Here is a 22,407-nt window from a genome sequence, read left to right as displayed (position 1 = left end):
AATTGACTCATTAGTTCTTCCCAAGAACAAAAGCACACCTTTGATTTCAAAGAAAAGAATCCAGTAATTAATTCCTACTGATTTCCAGTTCTGAGGTTGGAAAACCTTGTAAAACTGGAAAGGGGACATTGTGAAAATGGGACTGAGAATTTTATGTAGCCAAATATTCCCAGTATTTGTCTTTGAAGAATGATTCAATTTAGGAAAGTTAAATCACTGTCCCAAATTTATTCCCACCTATAATTGGAAAGATTTTTTTTCCCCTTACTGCTTACAACAAGCTGATTGTCTAGAAAATAATTGATGGAACATTTCATTCAAAATAGCAGAACCTTCTGTTATTTACGTACTCCAATTCAAGCTCTAGCAAATCCTTAAAGCATTCCTCAAGCAACAAGGAACTAGAAAAAAGTAATCTCAGCAGTCCAAATTTTGTTAAACCATTACACAAAAACATTTTATTTGTAACGAGATTCATATCCTTACATTATGTATCAGATCTGCTAGAATAGTAAGACCTATTTAAAGTTGGCCTACCTAAATATAAATTCACAAATATGTTATTAATCTTTCGTACTGGCTGTTGAGTAGACTAATCTCCATTAAATATGGAATTTCATTAGGAAGAAATCTGTGTAATCTACAACAATGGCAAGAAATTATTTACAAAAATAATAAAGTTAGTGTATAGATAAATAAATAAATGGCAAAAATTACACTCACAATTCACACAATGCAAGTTGTCAGAATCCATCAGAAATCATACCAATTTCCAGGGAAAATCCCTAATTATATCACCTTGGTTGAAAAATATATCCAGCCTAGATGTTCACTGCCAGTTGGTTCAAAATTTCTCATCAACATCTTTGGTCATTATTCTAACTCCAAATAGAAATTCAGAATTGCAAAAATATCTGCCTTTCTCCTATAACCAAGATGAACAGGCGGTTTATTTTATTTTCTTGGGAATTTTGCCACTGAGATTAACTTCTATTAAGACAGATTTGCAGAATGTTGGCAAGAATCAGTACCATATGTTTCTCTATCGCCACTCCAGGAAGAAGATTTTTCCAAAGGTTATTTGGTAAAAATGGGGAAGGCAGAAAGGCAGGAGCAATTGTTATCAGGCTGACATATTCCAAACTGTCCAGGATAGAAGGAAAAAGAATGGTCTTCAGGGAAGAGTTGCTACCAAGACAATGATCGGATAAAAGAGTAGAATCTGAGGCAGGATGTAACCTGAGCTCCACCTATCTCTCAGGAAAAAAAGGGAGGGAGAAGAGAAGTGCATTTGAGACTTGCAAGATTCTGAAATTATAGTTCATGATAGTCATACTGCCCTACATAACATTGAAATTTTAGTCTGATCTACCTTGTAGGGTTAAAGCCAGATGGAGAATTGCTAACTTTTTCTCATCAGGAAAATACTGTTATTTTGTCACAGAACGTGTTCTCATTCTCTGAGATTTGGAAAGTCCCATCCTGCTGGAAATCTAAAAAGCTTTAAAACTTGGCTATTCTTCAAGAATAGGATGTTAGATGACTCTAGCTATATGGTTGGATATATTTTACTTGCACACTTCCCAGAGTTTATGGGAAATGAGTAGTTTCTATATTTGATGAATAAATACATTTTAAAAGATCTTGGCTACATTTATTAATGTTATTATGATGACTCTTTGTAGGAGATGAACTTGTAGTCCTGGGGATGGAGTTAATCAACCTAGAGTCATTATGTTTCCAGAAACATTCTAAGTAAAACTCCTCTTGAATTCCATTAAACCTTATCTGGTGCAAATTTAGTACTGAACTTTAGTTGATTCAATTCTTGAGAATTGGCTTGAATATATCTTCTGTGTTGCAACTTAGCATATGACCCTTATCCTTTACACATGACATTAATCTACTCAACTAAAATTCTATAATAATTAGGCTTTATAAAAACTCTGAAAAAAGGATATATAGTGATTTAGCTAATTTTTACAAATAGAAGTGAAATATAAAGTGGCTAATAAGATGTTATGGATAGATGTTATGATAGATAAGTAGTATAGTATCTCTATAATATATGAAATATGAAAATACTGGGATGATATATTTAAATGGAAAATTTGGATATTTATATGTTAAATACTGAGAAAAATATGATCGACAAGAATTGTTTGAATATTATGGAGAAATTGAGCTTAAACAAGATTTATGAAAATAAGATATATGATGAATCAATAAGATGATTCTTATGAAAATAACATGATGATAAGAAAAAAATGCTATATATGGATGCTACTATTGTTGGTATAAATATAGAAGAAATGTTTTTATTTAATCATTTAAATATGAAAAATATCAAATATTAGAAATTATATTTGTTTAACGTTATAGAAGGAAAATACTACTGGGTGAAGAGAAGATCAAGGAAATATATTATTAATTGATATACTAATTGTGGAAATATAAAAATTAATTATTGTTGATTGTTTATTAACTATTATTAATTGTATATTCGTTTCTAAAAAATTTATGAACCAAGACAACATACTGTACACCAGGCACTAAGGTTGTTATTGTAAAAAAACAATGAAACTTTTACAAAAAAATAAAAAATAAAATTCTATAATAATAACCGCACCAGATAAGGGTCAATGGAATTCAAGAAGGGTTGGACTTAGACTGTTTGACGGAACATAACGACTCTAGGCTGTTAACGTGTTTAACTCCACTGCCAGATCTGCATGGTCTTTTCCTACGCTGTTTTTCTAAATTTGGGAGTGTTGTTGTTATGATTTTAATTTATTGTTCACCACTCAGAATTGTAGAAAAGAGTGACCACATAAATTTTATAAATAAACAATAGTGTTAATATTGTTGTATACTCCACCTGTGACATTAGAAATCTAGTCATCAAAACCCATTTTCTGTAGCTGATAAAAAGCTGACAGATAATTGATGGCATGAAAGAATTTATGTACTAAAATGTGTATTAAAAAGAAAAGGTGAACTCTGATCTGCTTCCCAGCAGGGGCCAATCTATCAGATGTTTTAGGAGAAACTTATAAATATATTTCAAAATGTAGAAATTGTTCACATCCTCTTAACAAGGAGAAACTTCTTTTCTTCTGTCTTCGATGATGGGTGCAAAGTTATAGACCTGCAGAAAATATTTCAGTTTGCTTGTTTCTTTGTAGAATCCTAACCAAGTTCAATTAGAATCAAATCAAGATGGGTTATGATATAGAGGCAAATTCTTATTGCAGAAGCTGATGAACTTATAGCTTACACATTATACTTATCCCTTTTAACACCACTTTGAACTCCACCAATAAGAGCTTCATACCAAGTTTTTTAGAAGTAATTTGTTCTTGCCTTCTTTTTAGAGCTAAAAGTGACTGGCCCAAGGTCACCCAATTGGATTTATGTCTAAGGCAGGATTAGAACTCAGAGCCTCCCAGTTTGTAGCCTGATGCTTAACTATTACAGCAAGCAGGGTCTTAAAATGAGTACCTATTGCTAAAAATCTTTTTTTCCTCTGTGCAATGACAAGTAAATACTATCAATGCTTAGTAGCTTTTCATATTCCTGGATCCAAGTAGCATACGATTAAGAATAAACAAACAGTACCAAGGAGAATCAGATAAAATCGAAAAAATACTCAAACTCACATGGAACCAGTAGTGGGATTTAACCAGTTCGCACCACTTTGGCAGAACCGGTAGCTAATTTTTTGTTGCCTAAGCCCAGAATGGACTTCCGGAAGCGGCATCCACACAGAGAACCAATTGTTCACATATTTGAATCCCACCACTGCGTGGAACTGTAGTGTTTGTGCAAATGGTAGCTCATAGCTACCTGGAAGGAACATTCTAAGTGAGCAAACCCATGAAGTTTCAATAACATGTTTGGTTGGCCTATGTAGTGCTGATATCCAATTTCATGTTAAGAACAAGTACAGTTAAGGAGGAAGCAAGAGTTTTTCCTATCATTTGCCTATACAGTTTGATGTTTGTCTTGTGGGAGGGAGGAAGGGAGGGAGGGATAAATTCTACTTTAATCCAGGAAAGTATTAAGTGTATGGGTAAGATGTTAGGTGGAAAACTAAACAAAACAGTAACTGCGAATCCTCCATGTTGCTGACTGTAATAAAGAAATTATCTGCAGGGACTTCGAACTTTCCAAAAGATGAATAAATCAAAAAAAACAATGGATTATTCTTAGGACCCAACTCCTTCTCTCAAGTGCCAGCTAAGCTTATCCAGTTTGCCATGAACAAAGCCAATGCCAGATTCTTTACTGTGTTTTATGTTGGTAAGTGAAAAGGTACACATCATAGCAGACATACCAGCCCCTAAAGCATGTGCTTGCTCTCATTATAACATAAATCAGCACATAAGGTGATTGTTCAAAATCACTAAACTGCTGAATTCTGCAATCAGACTAATGTCTGGCAATTTAGAACAAAATTGCTACAAATATACTGACTTCTGGTGGTTTCAGATATCAGTATAGCATGCTGGTTTCATCCCTTTTATTTCTAAATGGTCCACAACAACTACTTAAAAAATGGCCTATTCCTACATGTTCCTGCTTGAAGTCTTTGCCAGCAGAGGTTAAGTTGGTGAAATAAAGTGGAGAGAGGCAAGATAGAAAGTTACACCAGAAGAAAAATGGTGAGAGAGAAACTTTACTATGACTGAGCCCATAATCTAATTTTAGCCTTTCCATCCTTTGCAATTTGCCTATACCATTTCCCTGGGTCTCAGTTATAGTAAAGTATGTTTTTTCCTCTCTATTTCATCCTTTCTCTAAAAAAAATAAAAGAGAGGATCGTTTGAGTTGTGAAACCTGTGGATTCAAGTAGGATTGGAATAAGGAATTTGTTTATTCTCCAATTTACCTTTTCCTTACATGTCTACTTTATTTTATTTAGCATATGGCACCTTATATGTTTAAACTGGTTACATTTCTCCTCCTTCCTGAGCAGATTTTTAAGCTGATGAGCTCTGAAACAATTTTCTGACTACAGCTGTTTGGAGTGACTTATTAACATAATTGTTTTCATTTCCTTATAGCAATCTTTTGCTGCAAAGCTACTTTGAACCTGATTTAATCATACCCCCACATTTTTAATCCATTTAGCAGTACCCTGACATTGCACTGACAAATTTTGGCAGTCAGATCTCAACAGTGTAAGTGGAAATGAGGCACAGGCTTTTAGGAGGACTTTACCACTCAGACAGCCAAAATTCAAACTAATTTCAGTCATTTTTGGAGGTTTTGGGGGGGGCTTTTATGGATGGGGATAGTATTGTGATTATTGTATATAAAACCTTGGAAAAGATTTCAAAATAAAGACACCCCCCCCCCAAAAAAATTTAACACCACTCATTTTGGTGATACAATTACCCCACCAGATGGCCTCCAGAATATTGAGGTGCAGAATTACACCCCTAACTCTCCCTGATCCTTGCTAAAGAGATAAAGGAACATGGAGGTGAGCCAGCCATCCTTTTTCAAAGTGGGTCTCATTGCTTTCAGTGGCCTTTTACCACTCTGCAAATCCATTTATGGTAGCAGTGCAAATCTAAGTCTATGTTCCTACCCCAATGGCTATACCTGCTTAGAACCCAAAGGCTAGCATCTGTTCTTGGTTACAAAATCATTCCAATGATTTAAGTGGATTTTGGCTGGATGGAGTCTGCTGAATCCGGAGCATGGTGCTCAGTGCATAAATTTTTGATAACTTTATTCAGGGTTGGAGAGCATGTACATTGCAGCTGCTGACTTTTTTCTTGGATACAGTAATTTGGCAAGTAGGTTTTATTTTCTGAGTGGCAGAAATATTTTCTGAATCGCCTTGCTGAGATTCATGGGGAGAACTTTAGGATAATTATACCACAACTGTGTATGTGGTTTTAAACTGATTTAGCAGACACAACTCTTAGAGAGCACTCAGTGAGGGAAGAGGCTCCATCAGCTCAACCGAAAGAGCAGCTTAGAAGCATTTAAGCAATTTGAGCATTATAGATGTTTTAGCACCGGGCTCCTGAGTATAGCCAGAGTTTTAAGTACAGCCACCATTAACTACCTAGCTTTTAGAATGGCTTCTGCTGTGTAATAGAGTAGCTGAGCTTTGCAGTTAGTATTCAAGAGGACATTAATTAGACTTCAGAGTAGGGAAGTTGGGATATGACATTTAAAAGGGGCAGTACAGTGAATCCATTTTAATCATTTGATAAATTTGATAATTTGATAATTAATTTCTAACCAATCCTGTTTTATAATCCTGCAGTTCCTTGTCCCTTGATTATAACTATATCCTGTTTTCTTTGTTTTGGGACCATGGAGTGTTACTGAGCATGTCCACATGATCTTGATCTGGCTTTGCGAACCTGTAATAAATATTTGCAGACTAAAGTACTCTGGTGTCTTGAGTACAGAATTAACCTCAGCTTGGATCACTTGAGAAGGGACAAAAACTTGCAAGTTGTAAACAGAAGAAAAATAAATTCAGAAGTTACTTTTTACAGATTTTTGCTCCTATTTTCACTGAACTTTTTTTATTCCAGTTGATCATTTGATGTCTTTGGTAAATTAAAACTACTATATAGGTAGCAGTTTTATTCAAGGCCTTTTATTTTTGCATGATGACTTTTAGACTGCAAGCCTGAAACCAGGACTTTTTTTTTCTTAATGACCTTTGCGATGAAAATACGTAAGTTCGAACACCAGGATAATGTTAAACCAAAAACTCTTTAATACAAGTGCTGAGCTTTAATGACCTTTATAAGCTGTTCTGGAAACCTTTTTCAGCTGAATAGCAGAGTAAAAAATGTTTTAAATAAATGAGTAAATTGGGAATTATGATTTAAAGATATACATTCCCTAGCTCCCTTCACAGAGCTATGATTTCCTTGCAGTTAATGAATTAAATCTAAAGTTTTATTAAGAAATCAAGTATTAGTTTAGTACCAGTAACACAATGGCATCTAGGGACTAAAAGGAACAGACATCACATAATACAGATTGTAAAAATCACTGCCCATAGTTTTGTTGTCCATTTTTCATGCAAATAAAATGTTTTTGGGCTAAATGTTACAACACAAACTGAGTCCCAGTCTTGAGGGTGGCTGACTGTTCTGCAGTTCTACCTTTTCTAAACACTATCAGGCATTTAGCTGGATACAAGCATTGTTTTACTCCAATAATCTCTGTTTGCACTTGACCTAATTAGTCAGCAGTCCTTCAACAGTTTGTACACTCCCGATTAGAACAGTATTTCATGAGATGGTAAAAAGGGAGGGAACTAGAAAGGCAGGGGAAAATATCAAAAACCTCAAACATGATTTTGCCCTAATTCTTGGCCTTAAGAGGTACATGAATGGATTTGCTCTGCTATAAGAAAGCACAATCATATCAAAAGCTTCTTAGAGCATGATAAAGCATGCCATTGTTCTGTTTAACATGTGGTGTAACAATGATTAAATACAAGGGACTATGGTAATATGTGCTTGAAAAGGTCAGTTCCCATTTGCTGATTAAGTCTTGAAACCAAAAACAGAGATGACAAAGATCTACCATGCTTTAGAAGTGTCAATTTTATTCATTTATTTATAAATCCATTATGGCTATATCTGTTTACATGTTACATTTTCTTAAAAAGGTCAAATGGCATGGTATTCAGGGATTGTTATACCAGATACAACTTTGATTTAGAAAGATATTCCAGAAACCACTTTATTTTTCCAGTGTAAGGCATTTGTTTACTTGTTTCATACAGTACGTTGAATACCAGAACCCTAAAAATATGCAACCCACATCCTCAAGCCAAGATCTTTTACAAGGCCAATTAACTTTCCCCTTGTGCTATTTCGGATCAACAGGCTAAAATTTACAGTTTATTTCACCTTAAGTCATTTTTCAGATGATAAGAAGGCTCTTTGGTTTTCTTTCTGATGAGTTTCTGGAGACAGCCAATCCCATTCATCAAACTGAGTGAAAGGGTCACCCCTTTTACTGGCAGTACAGAAGCCATATTTCTGCCTAAGAGCTCAGTGTGTGGGCAAGGAACTTCATTAACAGAGCCAGCTAAATAAGATTTGAGTATATTTCATTTTCTCTGGATTTATGTATTATCAAAACGGTAAGACTTCAAAGAGTCATTGAAACATCACCTCTAATTCAACACCCTGCTGCATATATGATCCTCTAGATTAACATCTCTGACAGAAGCCATCTAGCTTCTGTTTGAAGACTTTTGGCAAAGAAGAAATGATGTCAACCCCATCAGGTAGTTGACTAAGAAACAGACACCATCCAGATCTAAGCTACTTTATTGAAACAGCTATAGGAACAGAATCTTGTAAGTCGGAATGTGCTACCTTCCTTTTTCATCTTGATGAGAATTAACTGGAGGGGAGCACTGTCTGAGACACTTTCTCAAAGTATTTTCTTGGCCTGGGCTCAGGTTTCATTTATCTGAAGATCTTCCTTTTGTACTTCAAGGCCATCCTATTTTTCCACTACATTCTATCATTTTCTGTGCATCTTACTTCACTGACCTACAGCTCATATAGTGAGAAAGTTCACCTGACATCTAATCTTGTAGTTCCTTGTAGTTTTAAACCATTGATTCTGGCCTTTCCATCTAGCCTGAGTTTTAAGCTGTTCTTTTTATATCATGAGGAACCCATTTCAAAAGATTTCCTCTTCCTATTACGGATAGACAATTGCAGAGACAGTATTTGGAAAGATATTGAAAACATGGTTCTCAAATTCCTATGTAAATGAGTTGTTTTGGATCTCTGTTACCTGATTACTGTATAAACTAATTTAGCAGTTAAATTCCTTGTTACAAACCATAGGACCAATCTGTAAGTCTGGTAAAGCCAGCTAAATGGGTTGCGATGTTTCTAACTGAAATCTCTTGTACAGAGCCTTCAAGGCATTAGAAATACATCAGCTTTCCCCAAACTGGAGTCTCCAAATGTGTTGGCTTATCTCCTATGGAATTCCCAGCCTTCCTTAACAACTCTGGAAGTTTCAGCCCAAATATAGCAAGAAAGCATGAAACTGGGGATATACAAATTTACAGCACAATGTAGACAGATCACCTTCATCAAAAAAAAACAACTCCTTATCTATGTGTCCTGATTTTTCTGGTAAGCAGTGGGTATTAAAATTCCAACATTTCAAAAGTTAATTACAACAAATAGGGGAAGTCACACAGGCTTTTTACTTTTATTATCTTGTTTTACTGCAACAGGGAAAAAGTGACAGAGTGCTCTCTCATATTAAACTGAATGCAAGGAAAAACTGTATATTACCCAGCTGCCAGATTCATATATAAGGCCTGGCCTCAATCCTGCTAAATTGCAATACCTTTGCAACAGACTTATAATGGCAGCATTATTTTTGACTGTGTGCTGGTGTATACATCCCCATGTCCCCATCAAACCCCCCATTGTTTGAGCCCTTGGATACTAATACACATTTTAGAAACAACTCCATATAAATAGTATGAATTCCTTGAACTGGAAAATGAGTCTTTAAAAAAAGAAATTTTAAAATCTAGGTTAAAAACGCTTTATGCAAACATTTGTAATTAACTCAATTTTTTTTTAAAAAAATGAGCTTTTAGACAAGTAATATATTTGTTGCTAATAAATTATTTCCTTTTCCCTTCTCTATTATTAGCATTCTAGTTTTAGCTGAATAGCAGTGTCAGATTCATTTTTTTATTTAACAGATTGGATATGTATCCTTACAAAGTGAAGGCATACGAGTCTGAAGACTGAATATCCATAATGTCCCATAGAGTAGGGTGGCATTTTTTTTTAAAGAAGGTCCTGTCATCCATATAAAAACTTGCACAAAAAGCAAGAATAAATCAACTTTACAGCTTTAAAAGGAAGAGCTTTTCCAGCATCATCAGCTACAAAGTACTTAATCAGATTGTAAATGTAATTGAAAATGTCATAATGTTGAAAATAAAATTCTGATGTTTTCCATTTCCCTTTTAATAATACTCAGTATATTTATTTGATGAGCTGAGGAAGTTAACTTGCAATACGTATTTCTGGGAAAACAAATAAAAAAGATAGTTAACAAAGATATTTCTTCCTATGCCAACATTATTTTTTACATGTTACAATTATTCTATTCATTTTCTTTCTCCTTTATATTCATTTATAACATACACTATATGACTAATCAAAAGAGTTCTATAATCCAATTTTGTAGTTGGAAAAAAAGATTTGTATGGTTTCATATTAGATAAAAAGGGAAAAATGAACTTGTACATGAAAATATGTTTTTTGTACAGGAGAGCTAGCACAAATAAAAATGTAAAAACTGTAAATCAAATAACACTGTAAACAGAGAATTTCATCTATGGTATCTATTTACAACTAGAGAAAGAAGTAAGTTTCATTGAACATATCTCAATGAAAGGATCACAAAGAAAGAATACTTTATCTTAAACCTCTGAGGTCTTAGAAAGCTTTTTTGACAGCTCCTTTTCTAAGTGAAATCCTTCGTATTTGATTCTCTCAATTGGTACAGAATAAGAGATACAGTCTTTTAACAATACTGCATTTAAAAAAGACAAGACAAACATGATTTTGTTTGAAAAAACAAATACAAATAGTGAATACAATAAAACACTGGCCATTGTGTCAAAGCTTACATTACCAGTTGTTATATCTCAACATCCAGAACCATATTGGAAATTTTGGAATTTAATATTATATTTTAAATTGATGAGATGGCAGCAGAGGTCCACTCAAATGTCTGTCTTTCTTTTGCTTTTCATATACAATGCATCTCAAGAAATATTTAAAACAGTTTAAAGCTAATTTCTCCTATAAAAGTTAAAGATGCACAGATCTCAAAGACGCAATGTCATAACAACATCAGGGACCTTAGATGGAAAATAGAAAGTGCTTCTGAAAGATATGACTTACAATTTCCTTTCTCACCCTCATTTGTTCATTTCAATGTGCTGAAATACATAGAAAGAACACACTAAAATAAGACTTTTGATCCATCCCTGGGTACATATCCTCTTGAGTTCTGGTTGTGCACTAATATTTTAATTGTTTTATCTCACCTGAAGCCTTTGAAGAGTCAATGCTCAGTAATCAGACAAGGTGCCACCCACTTCCAATATCCCGCCAGAGCTGAACCTAAGACTTGCCTTGCAAACAGATCCCTGCTTCACCCAATTCTTTTCCGGTCTATTTTGCAGAGAATCTTTTTAAAGGACCTCCTAAAATCATGGTTGAAGATAGTATAGATGACAGGATTCAGGGAACTGTTGCAATAACCAAACCAGAAGAAGAACTTGAAGAGGGTCTCAGGAACATGGCAGCTGTTACAAACAGCAGTCAATGTATAAGTGAAGAAGAAAGGAAACCAGCAGACAACAAAAACTCCAATCACTACTGCAAGTACGAAGGTGAAGCGCTTTTCTCGGTTTTGTCTACCTCTCCATCGTGAAGCTTTGGCATTCCTATCCTCTTCTACTTGGTTAGGCAAATTGTCCCCAGGCTTAATTTGGCAGAGTTTGGTTTTGCCCTTATTTCTGGGGAGCCTTTCTGCTTTCCTAGGCTGAGGGGTGTCATTCTGCTCTGAAGAAGACGTGTCCTCCAGGTCTATACCATTGACTTCTGCTTCCTGGCTCCTTCCTGCCAATGCTATCTTCCCCCCATTGAGCTTGGTTATTGCAGGCATATCGTCTTTGTCATCCAATCCATTCTGTCTCCTCTCTACAGTCTCCCCTCGCTTGTTGAGAGGCACTCGAGACCTCCTTTTTGCAATCTGGTAGATACGGATGTAGACCAGGATCATGATAAGGCAGGGAGCAAAGAAGGAGCCAATGCTAGAACAGATGATGTACCAGGTTTCCTTGTTGATACTGCAGCTTGGCAACTTGTTCTCAGGTTTCAATTCTGTTTGTTCATGGAGCTGACTCTCAGGCTCACCCTGCTTCATAATGGAGATAAGCGGTGGGAAAGAGATGACAGCTGAGATGATCCAAACCAGAAAGATGATGCTTTTGATGCGGCGTGGTGTGCGCTTGAGGTTGTACTCAATGGCCTGCGTAATGGACCAGTAGCGATCCAAGCTGATGGCACAGAGATGCACAATGGAAGAGGTGCAGAAGAGTACATCCAAAGCCAGGTAGATTTCACACCATACCTTGCCAAAATACCACTGGCCCATCACCTCGTTGGCAAGAGAAAATGGAATGACCAAGGTGGCCACCAGGATGTCTGCTGAGGCCAAGGAAACCAAAAAGAGGTTCTGAGGGGCCCTCAGCATCCGGCTGGTGAAGACAGCAATGATAACTAATACGTTGCCAAAAATGGTGAAGAGCATCAGCAGCGTGGCCAGGAAGATGAGGGCTAAGGTAGTGGGCAAGGGGTAAGGAAGGCCCTCTTTCTGCCCGCCATCACTTCCATTCAAACTCCCATTGCCATCCATGTGCTGTGGGTAGCTGTGCTCCAGCTGGAAAGAGGGCACGTGGGCCAGGGAAGCGAATCCCCCTTGCTCTGGGTACGGGCTCTTCAGCTTCAACATGAACCCAGCTTCATGGACGTCACTTGAGACAGGCACACCCTGCGAGGAGGAGGAGATCCCGCACCTGTCTCCGGCGGGGCTGATCCTTTCTGCAGGCACCGGAAGCCCCCGAAAGCTCTGATTCCAATCAGGAGCAAGAGAAGCGGCTTGGCTCAGCTTCCATAACTGCCCCCCGCCTCCGTTTCAGTCATAGCAGACCGCCAGGGCGAGCAGGTCTCTCCTTCCTTGCTAGCCCCACTCCCCCAGATCGCCCTCAAAAGTCCAGCCAAGGCCGGAGGGGCTCCTTCAAGAGACCATTCGCAGCAGGCGGAGCGGGAGTCAAAAGTTGCTTCTTACCTTCTCCCCGCGAAAGGAGATCTCCGCGGGAGGCGGGCGGCGGAGAGGGAGACTCGTTTTTCTCGGTGGAGCAGATCCTGCATGGGGGCTACGAAGGGCGCTGGTCTTGCTAAGCCGCGGGAGGAAAGACAAGCCAGTCGAGGGGCTCCGCCAAACACGCTAAACCGGCCGCCGCCGGCGCCGGTATAACCAACTACCACTAAAGGGAGAGCGTTCGTAGCTCAGGGTTTAAAATGGTATAGAAATTCTCCTCAGCCGGGAAGGCAGTGCTCGCTCTCTGCTGAAGCTCAGCCTTCCGGGCTCCCGATTCACTTTATAGCCCCCGATCGGCTCGGCGGTTCAGTGGCTCCGCGTCAGCGCCACGTGGGGATAGCCCCCGGCGCTTTTTCCCCGCCTCTGTCTTGTCGCCGCTCCTCCGGCGGAGAGTAGCGTTTCAACCGGTTGCCTGAGGCTCCTTTACGGTCTTTTCCCGAAAGCAGACGTCCCCTCGCCTGCCTTCCACCTGTCGCTTCCCTCCGAGAGGAGTCCTGCGCTTACACGCCCACCCGCCAACTTCTCAAACGACTAGCTCACACAGGCGCGGCACGCCTCCCTCTGTCCCGCTGGAAGGTTCCAGCTACACACACACGCAACTTCTCTGACCTTCCTTCCCGGTATATGCAAAGGCCCTTGCCACTCGACGGGCTTCCAGACGGCAAGCGTGGAAGTCGAAGCCCGGTTAGTTCAAACGCGGGAGGGTGGGGAGGGGTTCGATCAAGCGGTTTGTTCGGGCACCGCACCATAATTCGTTACCCATGGTTGAGCATTGCGCGCGGGCGTCGCCTGCTATCCGGGCATAGGCGGTATCGCATCTCCAGCCTCATCTTCTCCCTCCGACCGCCCCCTTCAATTTTGTTTTTGTTATTTTTTTATATATTTTAATTCTAAGTATAAGGGGTTGCCTTGTTTCCTTTTTTGCAAATCACACTGGAAACTTTTAGTTCCAAGAAAGAGGGTCTAAGAACTTTTAATAACATGAATTCACAGTGTAACCACACAGAACCTTGATGTACATATATGCATGTGTTGGATGCTGTTAATTTCAATATTTGAGAGTTTTTCTTCAGTTATTGAAAAGGCTGATCTCTTTAGTAAAACATATATGTTTCTTGATGCATCGCTGTGTACAGTATTCATTGGGACTAGCCTGAGGAGATGTTCAAGGTTCTGCTATGAAGCATCTTGCCAGTAATTCCATCAATCATCAGCTGTGGATTGTATCTCACCTGGATAATGCACAGTAAGTATACTCCCTCAAAAGATTGCTTGCACTATACAGTATACAACTCAGTATTTCCTTTGGTGAAATGTTCTATTCCTTGCAGCCACTACTAAGGAGATATTAGTTTAACATTCCCAGAATATATAGTTAACTCTCATGAATGCTTGGCATTCATACAAATCAATCTTCAATAGGCACATAGAAATAAACCATATTTACATACCATTCCAAAGAGACAATAAAATGGTTAAGAAGGAAACAAAAAAAAACATCCTCTCCAGAAACTAACACCCAGATAAACAGGGATTAACACCAGACAAACAGTCAAGTGGAAGACAATATTAAGTAGTTCCTAATCAAAGAACTACCAAGGAGAAAACCACATCCCATCAACAATGGCAGGGCAAGCTATTGTATATCAACCAGGAGCAAGCCCCACATTCAATAACCTTAACCCTAACTCGAACCCTAGGCAAGTAATGAAACATGCAAGCAAACAATACAGCTCAGAGAACATCAAGGATTCCACCGTTCAGTTCTGAGCTATATATATTCTCTTATCTTGGCCTCCTGATTATAGATAGAAAATCTCAGTTGTTTCAACATAGGAGTAAGGAGTAAGCATCCTTTGCAGCCTAATAAGTCAGCTCGATCCTTCTCTAAAGCCCTATTGTCAAGTGCCATAATAAACCATAATTTGTTTAACTATAATCTTTGAAATACAAGTGACTGAATTCTCACAATACATTAAACTACAAACTACCATTTCCAAATCTCAAAAGTGTGATTGACATAAATGGTAAACAAACCAACTTTGTGTTGTCTTCATGTTGTCAACCTGGCCTTATGTTCAAAGGAGCTGCTTGCTGTTATTGTAACTTTCATCATTCTTGCTCCTTCCACAAGTACTCGTTTCCTAATTCCAGTTATCTGATACACATTAACAAGATTTCTGAATTTATAGTCATAACATATTTCAGTAATAGGATCATAACATTTTATGCACATATGATCAACATATGCAGTTGATCAAAATTTTATTAGCATTCTGAAATCACCCAGTTTTGTTTTGATACAGATTATCACCCATTGAGTTGTATAGTACAGATTGCAGAAAGTTGTCTAGTTATACAGCTACCTCAGAAAAGCTAAAATAATTTATTTGATGATAACTTGTTGAATTTTATAAAATGTGAGCCTGCTTAACTTTCTTTGGATTACAAACTTTATGAAACCAAGGGATTCAATACCTTTCAGAACTACTTGTCATGCCATGATTATTATCAAGCATACATTCATATCCATCCTTCAGTTCTCTTTGAGAGTAAGCATCTTTACATAAAACATTCAGACAAAAAATAAGAAATAATGAGCAAAAATTTAAGACACACCATATTTTAGAAAAAAAGATACCAAAATAAATTTAATTTACATCAGTGCAATTTATTATACAGGTAGTCCTTGACTTATTACAACGGCACTGAAAAAAGTGACCTTTGACCGTTTTTCACATGACCATTGCAGTATCCCCATGGTCATGTGATCAGAACTCAGACACTTATCAACTGACTCATATTTATGATGGTTGCAGTGTCCTGGGGTTATGTGATCAACTTTTGCAACTTCTGACAAGCAAAGTCCATGGGGAATCCAGATTCACTTAGCAACCATATTAGTAACTTAACAACTGCAGTGATTCTCTTAACAATTGTGACAAGAAAGGTCATAAAATGGGGGCAAAATTTGCTTAACAACTGCCTCACTTAGCAACAGAAATTTGGGCTCAGTTGTGGTTGTAAGTTGAGGACCAGTGCTTTTTTTGTAAAAAAAAAAAAAAAAAGGTGCTGGAACTCACACACGTCGTACAACCCGCCTTGCCTACCCTACAAGGTTCCATCCCAAAAAGGTGCCGGAACTCTGTTCTGAGCGTTCTGTGACAAAAAAAGCCCTGTTGAGGACTGTCTGTACCCCTATATAATTCTGCACTTAACACTGTTGCATGTTGCATATTCAGTCTTGAGTAGCTCAGGGTTGACTCAGCCTTTCATCCTTCTTAGGTCAGTAAAATGAGGACCCAGATCGTTGGGGGCAATAGGCTGACATCGTAAACTGCTCAGAAAGTGCTATAAAGTTACCTCAACCTTGGTAACTTTAAGACTTGTAGACTTCAACTCCCAGAAAAAGCTCCCAGCAAAGCTGGCTGAGGAATTCTGGGAGTTAAAGTCCATAAGTCTTAAAGTTGCCAAGGTTGGAGACCCCTGCTATAAAGCATATAAAGTGGTATATAAGTCTAAGTGTTATCGCTATAGCCATTGCTATATTATCCTAGAAAATCCTGGGTCCGTGTCCAAAATGTGAATGCCCAGTGAAAGACAGACCAGGGTAGAGATTGCACAGAAGAAGGATACCGGGGATCTCTCCTACAGTTTATGTAACTCCCACCTATCTGTCCCCAGTTCTTATGGTAGACGGGTTATTGAGACATTTTCCTGTGTTTTGCTCCCTTAGTAATTTTCTGTTATATTATTAGCAATTCAAGTTGCATTTTCTACAAGTGCATATTAAAATAGCTTCTGCAATCACATTCCCATTTTCTTATGGATAGGTTCCCTCCCCCCCCCTTTTTTTTTTCTTTGCATTTGCTTTTGCTCTTAGTTTTACATATACTCAATGTTTGGATATAACAAATTAATGGTGTAATTAATATTAATATGGGGGGTCACCTCATCAGATATAAATCTCATAATTTTTCTTTTGTTCTTTAAACTTCTTTTATTTTTATACATCGCAATTTCATCGAATTACAACTTTATTGGCCTCTTTTGATTAGATCCATTCATTCTTCCTTCATATTTGTGATTAAACCATTATTCATTTTCTGTCTATGAACCAAAGCATCTCAGTGTACTTCTTCCAAAGTAGTCAGTCAATTTTTTTATCCAATCCTCCTTTCTTCAGTACTCATTCATTTTTTATCTTATGACACTATGTGGCCATTTTCATTACATGAATTTCAAAGATGCCTTGTTACATACTTCTTTTTTTGAGACCACCATCAGCATTTTAGAACACTTTTTGAAGCTGGGACTGCAAGCCAGCCAAATTCCAGCTAACATAGTTAATAGCCAACTCTTTGTATATTGTAGCTCAGCTTCTAATTTTGATTCCCTTTATGTAATAGGGGTATTGATCGTCATGTTATAACATCATAAATTTGCATTCATTATCCAGTTTTTTATTAGGAACTGGGTATGTCTAGTTTAAGGAAGAGAAGGACATGATAGCAGTGTTCCAATATCTCAGGGGTTGCCACAAAGAAGAGGGAGTCAACTATTCTCCAAAGTACCTGAAGGCAAGACAAGAAGCAATAGATGGAAACGAATCAAGGAGAGAAGCAACATAGAAGCAACTGAGAAGAAATTTCCTGATGGTTAGAACAGTTAACCAGTGGAACAACCTGCCTCCAGAAGTTGTGAATGCTCCAACACTGGAAGTTTTTAAGAAGAGACTGAACAACCATTTGTCTGAAATGGTATAGGGTTTCCTGCCTGAGCAGGGGGTTGGACTAGAAGACCTCCAAGGTCTCTTCCAACTCTGTTATTCTATTCTATTCTACTCTACTCTACTCTACTCTACTCTACTCTATTATTTAAAATATATTTAAGGAGTAATAGTGCTATCATTAGGCAAACTTGGTCAATAAGCTTGATACAGTACCTTCAAAGGAAGTATCTGCAAATAGCTAATTTAATTTAATACATTCAAGTCATAATAGTATATGTGATATTACTGTACATTATAAGTCTAGCAATTCCTGTTTACTCCCATGAGAATCCATAGTAAAACCCTACACGTCCAATAAGTTTAATATGTCCAGATAGAGATATCTAAGCATACCCATGAGTATGCATACATGAGAGCATCTGTGTTTACAATACAGACTCCATTCCCATGCAGTTTTCTGGGAGCAAGCTTCAGTGAACTCAGTGGGGCTCTCTGTTTATTGCACATTTGAGGTTGCAGCATGCAATGAGCTTGAACAATTGACTATTATTAGAACTGCTAGGTTTAACCAAAACCAGCTTTGCAAAGACTGAAAATTGCAGTCCAAAATAAGAGCTGCTTCAAAGAAAACAAAAGACTCTGGTTGATATGCTCCCTTTTTTACACTTTCTACATATCAGAGAAAGGCAAATTACTTTGCTATTGTGCAATTCCAGTTTGCTTTACAGGGAAGAGTACGTATGCCAGGTTCAAAGGCTATTTTATCACCTGCAACAATTTAAGTCAGTGCAATCCTTCTCAGGCGCAGGTTGTTTGTTGTTTACTGTATTTTACTTCAGTACTACTTTAAAAATCCTTGTTAATTTTTCGTCCTTTCCATGTTTATATTATTTTTGCAAAGCCTCAGATACTGCCTTTGGCCTTCAGATGCAAAAAGGATTGTCTCTAAAATATTTTCACCTATTGCCTATAGTAGTGTTTCAGAATAATAATACAACTTGAAAACCTGATTATTGCCCAATCATTTACATCTTTCCCATTGGCTAGCTTCAGTCTCTAACCAGATGTTGATTTCTTGGCAATGTGAAAGTTACTTGGGTACATTATGACTGAAATGTCTGAAAAACAGTTGATCTTTGAAAAACAGAAAATCCAACTATGAAATGAATACATGATGATTTTCAAACCATTTATTGCTCAGATTCATATAACAAAACCTTTTTGGCATTTTGATTATTTTTTTATAGAGGATGGGAGGTTTACATACTTGGGGATCAGTGAAACCTCTCCATGTGTGTGTCTAAATTAGAGTTTACTTTCTTCCCACACATTTTCTTTTGTATGAGCAAAATAAAGCAGCACAGACTTGTCTTTGTGTGTTATCCCTTGTTAATGTTGGCCCTACTCTTAAACATGACTAAGTTTAGATTCCAATTATTGAACCCAAACACAACAATAAATATGATTTTATATTAAGCTTCCTTGGTTTTCAGTCTGAGTGCTAGTTCTTACTTCTAAAAATATGCTTTGAGCCATGGTGATATATAAGCTGGCTCAAAACATCTTATTTTCATCAAAAGCCCTATGAGACAGAGAAAGAGAGAAGCTAAGGCTGATGACTGCAAAGGCAAGAGTTTTTTTTGCAATAGCCTCTGGAGGAAGGAATTTGCTTAATCATTGCCAAACTAGAGACAGATTGTAGTACATGCTTTGTTCAATATCCCAGCTCTTCATGCTTTGAAACTTTGCTTCAAATATCTTCACTACCTGTATGTGTATGCATGTAATATGTAAGCAGGTAGATATTGTTGGCTTTAGAATGGTATAATTCCTTCAAGCTGAAATAAAATTATACACATGAATATATTTTTAAAAATTGATCCAAATTATTTTTATGTGATACATCACCATCACATAAACACATGTGCACAGGGCAGTAGAACATTGGCCCACTCAAAAAAACAAGATTAACTTTCTCCAATTTGTTACCTTCCAGATGTTTTAATCTATAGACGTTATCATTATTGGCCATGTTCCGTAAAGTCAACAGGAGTTGGTCCCCAGACATGTCATTGTTGGGAAGGCTGAAATGGTTTTATAATGTTTATTTCAAATGTTGGTACTGTAATCACACACACAATATAGAATAGGAAAGGAGACAAACTATACATGACTGGTCAGTCTGCACACAATCTTGAAATTAAAAACAAGTTAAATTTCTAATGCATCTGCTTGAAAATTAAGTATGGATATTTATGACTCTAAAATCTACGGGGTGGGATGTCTAAAAGAGTAAATTTAATTTCTGTAACTTTGTATGAAAGAGGAATAAGGGAGTGGTAAGCAAGATATTTTACTTCTTTGTTTGATCTTCCAGAAGATAAAGCAAATTCACTAGCTGTCTTGTTGATATCCTGAAAAAAATCTTTGTTTGCCAGGATTGTTTGCATTAGGATGAAATGTTCCCTCTTCTTCAACAAGCATTTTATCAAATAGAAAGCTAGAGGAATTTGGTTTCAAATGTTTAAACTGTTCTTTTGAGTATCTGTCTATGATCTATCGTGTTATGCCTTTGATAGCCATCAAAATGTATTCCTATGCCTTTTCCAATTTAAATCATTGAAAAATTCCCAGTATTCAAGGTAGTGCATATTTTCATCATCAAAGAGGATCCTTCTAGATGCTTTTTTTCAAGCGTTATGTGTAGCATATACATACTTAGCTTTTGCCACTGCTCTAAGCTCCACAATGAATACTGTCAGCACATGTATCTGTCCATTGGCATTACTTGTTTACTTTCTCTCCCAATCAGAACAGATATGCTCAAACCTCTTTCTACACTATCAGTCGCAACCCCCAGAAGCAGCATTAAAATCAGAAGTCACAGCTAAAGCAGGTTTCATTTTCTAAATCATGTGCTTAATGGATTTAGCAAGTCATCTGTGGATAACAGCCAATACCTTGTAAGCAAAACATTTACAACCATATGAACATATTTAACATCATTTCCCAAGCTATGAAAGGCAGTCACTCAGAAGCTGTATTTACAAACTCAAGGGTTTTCTTTTCAACCTTGGCTTTTGATTGGCATTAATAATGATTTTACATTTGGTTTTCGCTTGGTGTGAATTGTCTTTTAAGGCAATAGCTACTTTGTTTGTCATGTGGCTATAAGGTTAGAGTAGACGTTGAAAACATCCACAATCATAATCATAATGCTCTTTCATTTGTAATGCAAAACTTTATTAGCAGAGTTAAGATAGAAAAACAGCCCAATTTAAACAGTGGTGTAACTTTTGCTCTTGCACTTCAGGTACCAGAAACTGAAATGCATTCAGCTCCATCTCAACTCTATCTCATTAGTTGGTTTTATAAATGCAACTTCTCCTTAGCTTCAGTTCTCCTCATCTAAATGATTAAGGAAAATAGATCAGTACTGTAAATGGCATCTTATATCTTCTCCTGATTCCACTCAACTCCCTTTTAGAGGTAAGTGAGCAGCAGACCTTTAGAGGTAGTACAGTGACACTTTTATAGCCACCTAGCATACCGATAGCATTAGGTATTGTTTTAATAATAACAATAAATAATGACTAATCAGTAGAGCTGTGTACAGTGAAAATGTTTCGGATGAGGTCTCACATAAGCTTGTAAAACAATGCTGCCAGTATAATAAATCATTACGAGAGTTTTATAGCGGCAGCACTATTTTATCAAGCTTTAGTGGAAGTCCAACAAAAAGAAATCATTCTGCTTTAATGAAGAACAGAGACCTGCTGCACTCATGCAAGTTCCAAAACAATTCTTCCAAATTGTTTTCTTAGTGTGCACATGGCACTATTTATGGTAACACTTGAATATTAATTACAACACTTCATAAAGGATCATGAGGATAGCAATGATTTGTCTAGTGCACAGTTTTGAACCTACAGTGATTCTTTAAGTGATGAAAACATAATGCAGAACTTGGATTCTTTAGATTATTGGAAGGTTATGATATTTTAATTACTTATTTCCTCATTCAACAGAGGGGGAGGAATATGACATCATCTATCTCCAGCCTACAACACAGTCCTTTCAACAATTCCAAGAAGGCTCCACGCATATCTGCACTATTCAGGTGATCCTGAGACACAGATAAACCTCCAGTGGCCTCAACGACTCTTGAAAAGAATGCAAATGACCAGCTCTCTGCAAGGAGTATTAAAAAAATCCTTCCATTCCCTACCATCCAGTCAGAGCTAAAGATAGATTAGAAATGAAACGTCTTCAAAGAAAAACAAAATCCAATTGCCTTGTGAAAAAAGCATCCTTGGGGCAACTATGACCTGGATGACTGAGAATCTCCATAGACACTTATTTCCTCTTATTTACAAATGGTGTATAACAGGCAGTTCTTCTTAGTCCTAAAATATATCTTAGTACATCATAATTTCAGGAAGGGCCATCCTGAACAAATTCTAACCATTCTCACCTTCACTCAAGATTAGCATCTTCTTCCCTGTTGTTTAGAGACATACCCAATAGAAAGAAATATATCTAGCTCGGGATTGAACTGTGGAGTCCTTGGTCCCCTCAAGCTCAGAGAGCACCAAGGACTTCCTGGACATAATAGCCTCCTAAGAAACCTAAATCCCAGAAATCTCTGTTCAGAAGAATCTAGCTGCATTGAGTAGTATCTTAAAGGGGGAAAGGAGAGATAATCAGTACTTTGCCAAATATCTTGGGGG

General features: G+C 37.3%; 1 protein-coding gene and 1 long non-coding RNA gene across 6 annotated transcripts; one reads left to right on the top strand and one right to left on the bottom strand.

The window, feature by feature from the left end:
- Positions 1 to 7,577: 7,577 nt before the first annotated feature.
- Positions 7,578 to 13,406, bottom strand: ADRA2A (adrenoceptor alpha 2A). Of its 5 annotated transcripts, XR_005558018.1 has the most exons (3): positions 11,105 to 13,403; positions 10,959 to 10,996; positions 7,578 to 10,072 (listed from the first exon to the last, which is right to left on the bottom strand). XR_005558018.1 is itself a non-coding variant. In XM_039354536.1 (2 exons), the coding sequence occupies exon 1, from the start codon at positions 12,574 to 12,576 to the stop codon at positions 11,212 to 11,214; it is 1,365 nt and encodes a 454-aa protein (XP_039210470.1). In that variant the 5' UTR covers positions 12,577 to 13,406; the 3' UTR covers positions 7,578 to 10,072; positions 11,192 to 11,211. The 5 variants fall into 5 exon arrangements, 1 of the variants encoding a protein (XP_039210470.1); XR_005558016.1 differs by having other exon boundaries at positions 7,578 to 10,996; XR_005558017.1 differs by lacking the exon at positions 10,959 to 10,996.
- Positions 13,407 to 13,514: 108 nt separating this feature from the next.
- LOC120313040 lies at positions 13,515 to 21,756 on the top strand. Its single transcript, XR_005558019.1, has 4 exons — positions 13,515 to 13,629; positions 14,082 to 14,191; positions 20,991 to 21,166; positions 21,706 to 21,756. It is a non-coding gene; the product is annotated as an uncharacterized LOC120313040 (long non-coding RNA).
- Positions 21,757 to 22,407: the final 651 nt, after the last annotated feature.

Source organism: Crotalus tigris, unplaced genomic scaffold (assembly GCF_016545835.1).
Source record: "Crotalus tigris isolate CLP2741 ecotype Arizona unplaced genomic scaffold, ASM1654583v1 scf7180000018556.678853, whole genome shotgun sequence".
In the NCBI taxonomy this organism is placed as follows: Eukaryota; Metazoa; Chordata; class Lepidosauria; order Squamata; family Viperidae; genus Crotalus; species Crotalus tigris.
The sequence above is the reverse complement of the archived record's forward strand: the minus strand, read 5'-3'. Positions and strand labels throughout refer to the sequence as shown.